Source organism: Haliotis cracherodii, unplaced genomic scaffold, assembly GCF_022045235.1.
Source record: "Haliotis cracherodii isolate W230 unplaced genomic scaffold, xgHalCrac1.p SCAF_16, whole genome shotgun sequence".
In the NCBI taxonomy this organism is placed as follows: domain Eukaryota; kingdom Metazoa; phylum Mollusca; class Gastropoda; order Lepetellida; family Haliotidae; genus Haliotis; species Haliotis cracherodii.
The window spans coordinates 29,464,106-29,469,768 of NW_027266271.1; the positions used below are offsets into that span (position 1 = coordinate 29,464,106).

At 44.1% G+C, this 5,663-nt stretch overlaps 1 protein-coding gene across 1 annotated transcript; it reads left to right on the forward strand.

The window, feature by feature from the left end:
- The first annotated feature begins 516 nt into the window (after positions 1-516).
- Positions 517-3,202, forward strand: LOC139463723 (uncharacterized). Its single transcript, XM_071244974.1, has 3 exons — positions 517-534; positions 921-1,082; positions 3,035-3,202. The coding sequence occupies exons 1-3, from the start codon at positions 517-519 to the stop codon at positions 3,200-3,202; spliced, it is 348 nt and encodes a 115-aa protein (XP_071101075.1).
- Positions 3,203-5,663: the final 2,461 nt, after the last annotated feature.

The following is a 5,663-nucleotide window of genomic DNA, read 5'->3' on the forward strand; positions in this document are numbered from 1 at the left end:
AATGGTACGTACTACGGAGGTATACATCTAGATTAACATTCATCATGGTACAAATACATCGTGACATGGGACCCAAGCGATGTAATCAGAAGTTTACCACAGTTTATGTCCATATCATTATAGTGCGTTTCCAAATAGTCTTGTATCCATGCACTTGGTGGCATAATTTCATGTTGAAACGGACTGGAAACTAAGTTCCTTCACAGATTAATACGGTGCCAGTCCAAAACGGACCAGAGCCAAGCCTGTCCAGTTTTCTTGTTAAAACGGTCAAGAGAACCATATCAATTAAATTGACTTGCTTGACAACAGTATGAGGATCTAAACCGATACGTCGCCTTTACAACACATAAAGAAGTGTTTATCCGTAAGCTATTATCCTTACGTTGAAATATCAAATAGATGAGTGCATTATATATTTTATATCTTCCAGAGTCTGTTATTTTGTTCTCCAGACAGTGGCCAGAAGGAGGAAGAGACATACATAACAATAGCATCTACAGGGGAGAACCAGCCATGGACCAGCTGTCTGAAGTGAGTGCAGACCTTGTTTCTCAAATCAAACCACTATATACACCTGGGAGTGAATAATAAAAATAAAACAAAGCTATTTTGTCTGAAGATGCTGCATCCTGGTTACAGTTAAATTTATCAGTTATAAACCCAAGACATTATAGACTTACAACTAGAAGGGATACAGGCTAAAGTTCTTTATTCTTTGAAAGAAAAAAAAATACCTATAAACGATAAAGAAAGTATCATTGATATAAATTTATTTATGGTGGTGGAAATGAGATGAAAATATAGGCAACCAGTGAACTAACTGTGCAAAATACTTCTGAAAACATGTGCATGCACTCGACAAGCTGAATAATAAATTGTTGTGATTGTACAGATTCAAATACTGATCTCATCTTCAGCTAAAGAGTACTAATCAGAGCACAGAAAGCACACCACTGAACGACCTTGACCAGCGATGGGACAAGTTGAAAGAATGGTCAGAGGTCAAGGACAACCTGCAGCTGGCTCTCCAAGACCCTCAGACATTCGACCACAGCATCACACTGGAACATGGTCCACAGGTAGGTCACAGCATCACACTGGAACATGGTCCACAGGTAGCTCACAGCAACACATTGGTCCACAGGTAGATCACAGCATCACACTGGTCCACAGGTAGGTCACAGCAACACACTGGTCCACATGTAGGTCACAGCAACACATTGGTCCACAGGTAGGTCACAGCAACACATTGGTCCATAGGTAGGTCACAGCAACACACTGGTCCACATGTAGGTCACAGCATCACACTGGTCCACAGGTAGGTCACAGCAACACATTGGTCCACAGGTAGGTCACAGCAACACACTGGTCCACATGTAGGTCACAGCAACACATTGGTCCACAGGTAGGTCACAGCAACACATTGGTCCACAGGTAGGTCACAGCAACATACTGGTCCACAGGTAGGTCACAGCAACACACTAGTCCACAGGTAGGTCACAGCAACACATTGGTCCACAGGTAGGTCACAGCAACATACTGGTCCACAGGTAGGTCACAGCAACACACTAGTCCACAGGTAGGTCACAGCAACACATTGGTCCACAGGTAGATCACAGCATCACACTGGTCCACAGGTAGGTCACAGCAACACACTGGTCCACATGTAGGTCACAGCAACACATTGGTCCACAGGTAGCTCACAGCAACACATTGGTCCACAGGTAGATCATAGCATCACACTGGTCCACAGGTAGGTCACAGCAACACACTGGTCCACATGTAGGTCACAGCAACACATTGGTCCACAGGTAGGTCACAGCAACATATTGGTCCACATGTAGGTCACAGCAACACACTGGTCCACATGTAGGTCACAGCATCACACTGGTCCACAGGTAGGTCACAGCAACACATTGGTCCACAGGTAGGTCACAGCAACACACTGGTCCACATGTAGGTCACAGCAACACATTGGTCCACAGGTAGGTCACAGCAACACATTGGTCCACAGGTAGGTCACAGCAACATACTGGTCCACAGGTAGGTCACAGCAACACACTAGTCCACAGGTAGGTCACAGCAACACATTGGTCCACAGGTAGGTCACAGCAACACACTGGTCCACAGGTAGGTCACAGCAACACATTGGTCCACAGGTAGGTCACAGCAACACACTGGTCTACAGGTAGGTCACAACAACACATTGGAATGTGGTCCACAGGTAGGTCACAGCAACACATTGGTCCACAGGTAGGTCACAGCAACACATTGGTCCACAGGTAGGTCACAGCAACACATTGGAATGTGGTCCACAGGTAGGTCACAGCAACACATTGGTCCACAGGTAGGACACAGCAACTCATTGGTCCACAGGTAGGTCACAGCAACACACTGGTCCACAGGTAGGACACAGCAACTCATTGGTCCACAGGTAGGTCACAGCAACACATTGGTCCACAGGTAGGTCACAGCAACACATTGGTCCACAGGTAGGTCACAGCAACACACTGGTCCACAGGTAGGTCACAGCAACACATTGGTCCACAGGTAGGTCACAGCAACATACTGGTCCACAGGTAGGTCACAGCAACACATTGGTCCACAGGTAGGTCACAGCAACACATTGGTCTACAGGTAGGTCACAGCAACACATTGGTCCACAGGTAGGTCACAGCAACACATTGGTCCACAGGTAGGTCACAGCAACACACTGGTCCACAGGTAGGTCACAGCATCACATTGGTCCACATATAAGTCACAGTAACACAGGTATTTCAGCCCTTATAACATAAAACAATGCCATTTGACTTTTCTCTTAAAATGTTGTTTTAAAGAAAGGCGATATTTGTCCAATCTCCAAGTATGATATTGTCTTTTGGAAAAATGTTGATCTTCTTATTCAACTTGTTACCATCCTTCAAATATCCATCCGTGGTAGGATCTTAGAATGTTTCATGGGTAAATGTGAATTTGTCAACTGCAAATTTGTAAACAGTGCCTGGTACTAATGACTGTGGTGTCCTGGCAGCTGTTCCAGACGATGCGTCATTGCTGCAACATCCGCTGCTCCACCCATCTGAAGACACAGACAGGAGATACGTTTGTTTCCCACTACAGACGCGGCACCAAGAGCTACGTGTGTGTGTGGACGCCCAAGTCCCAAGACTGTCATGATGAGTGTGTACAGGAGAAGTAAGCTTACTATACCTGGTTACTGATTGACTTCAAATTGTTAGGATTGATCTCCCATTTATAAAAGTGATCAATCATTAGTGGGACTAGAAAAGTCATAATACAAAGAATATGTTCTATATGTCTGTCATGTAAATGAATAGAATGAATATAATAGTGAACTCTTTACTTACTCTAGTATTCAACACAAACACATCTACCTTGAAACATAACAGATCTGCCTTGAACCCTTGTACCAATCAACTTGTTAACATCAACAGATGTGCCTTGAACCCTGACTGTTGAGATACTGTCCCCATCAACTTGTTAACGTCAACAGATGTGCCTTGAACCCTGTCTGTTGACATACTGTCCCCATCAACTTGTTTACATCAACAGATGTGCCTTGAAACCTGTCTGTTGAGATACTGTCCCTATTAACTTGTTAACATCAACAGATGTGCCTTGAATCCTGTCTGTTGACATACTGTACCCATCAACTTGTTAACATCAACTGATGTGCCTTGAACCCTGTCTGTTGACATACTGTCCCCATCAACCTGTTAACATCAACAGATGTGCCTTGAACCCTGACTGTTGAGATACTGTCCCCATCAACTTGTTAACGTCAACAGATGTGCCTTGAACCCTGACTGTTGAGATACTGTCCCCATCAACTTGTTAACGTCAACAGATGTGCCTTGAACCCTGTCTGTTGAGATACTGTCCCCATCAACTTGTTAACATCAACAGATGTGCCTTGAACCCTGTCGGTTGAGATACTGTCCCCATCAACTTGTTAACATCAACAGATGTGCCTTGAACCCTGTCTGTTGACATACTGTCCCCATCAACTTGTTAACATCAACAGATGTGCCTTGAACCCTGTCTGTTGAGATACTGTCCCCATTAACTTGTTAACATCAACAGATGTGCCTTGAACCCTGTCTGTTGAGATAATGTCCCCATCAACTTGTTAACATCAACAGATGTGCCTTGAACCCTGACTGTTGAGATACTGTCCCCATCAATTTGTTAACATCAACAGATGTGCCTTGAACCCTGACTGTTGAGATACTGTCCCCATCAACTTGTTAACATCAACAGATGTGCCTTGAACCCTGACTGTTGAGATACTGTCCCTATCAACTTGTTAACGTCAACAGATGTGCCTTGAACCCTGTCGATTGACATACTGTACCAATCAACTTGTTAACATCAACAGATGTGCCTTGAACCCTGTCTGTTGAGATACTGTCCCCATTAACTTGTTAACATCAACAGATGTGCCTTGAACCCTGTCGATTGACATACTGTCCCCATTAACTTGTTAACATCAACAGATGTGCCTTGAACCCTGTCTGTTGAGATACTGTCCCCATTAACTTGTTAACATCAACAGATGTGCCTTGAACCCTGTCTGTTGAGATACTGTCCCCATTAACTTGTTAACATCAACAGATGTGCCTTGAACCCTGTCTGTTGAGATACTGTCCCCATCAACTTGTTAACATCAACAGATGAGCCTTGAATCCTGTCTGTTGCGATACTGTCCCCATCAACTTGTTAACATCAACAGATGTGCCTTGAACCCTGTCTGTTGAGATACTGTCCCCATTAACTTGTTAACATCAACAGATGTGCCTTGAACCCTGTCTGTTGAGATACTGTCCCCATCAACTTGTTAACATCAACAGATGAGCCTTGAATCCTGTCGGTTGCGATACAGTCCCCATTAACTTGTTAACATCAACAGATGTGCCTTGAACTCTGTCTGTTGCGATACAGTCCCCATTAACTTGTTAACATCAACAGATGTGCCTTGAACTCTGTCTGTTGAGATACTGTCCCCATCAACTTGTTAACATCAACAGATGTGCCTTGAACCCTGTCTGTTGAGATACTGTCCCCATCAACTTGTTAACATCAACAGATGTGCCTTGAACCCTGTCTGTTGAGATACTGTCCCCATCAACTTGTTAACATCAACAGATGTGCCTTAAACCCTGTCTGTTGACATACTGTCCCCATCAACTTGTTAACATCAACAGATGAGCCTTGAACCCTGTCTGTTGAGATACTGTCCCCATCAACTTGTTAACATCAACAGATGTGCCTTGAACCTTGTCGTTTGAGATACTGTCCCCATCAACTTGTTAACGTCAACAGATGAGCCTTGAATCCTGTCTGTTGAGATACTGTACCCATGAACTTGTTAACATCAACAGATGTGCCTTAAACCCTGTCTGTTGAGATACTGTCCCCATCAACTTGTTAACATCAACAGATAAGCCTTGAACCCTGTCTGTTGAGATACTGTCCCCATCAACTTGTTAACATCAACAGATGTGCCTTGAACCCTGTCGACTGACATACTGTACCCATCAACTTGTTAACATCAACAGATGTGCCTTGAATCCTGTCTGTTGACATACTGTCCCCATTAACTTGTTAACATCAACAGATGTGCCTTAAACCCTGTCAGT

Excerpts from the sequence above, each read along its gene's own strand:
- LOC139463723 (XM_071244974.1), top strand. Across the intron at positions 1,083-3,034 it reads CACTGGAACATGGTCCACAG|CTGTTCCAGACGATGCGTCA; the intron begins GTAGGTCACAGC and ends GTGTCCTGGCAG.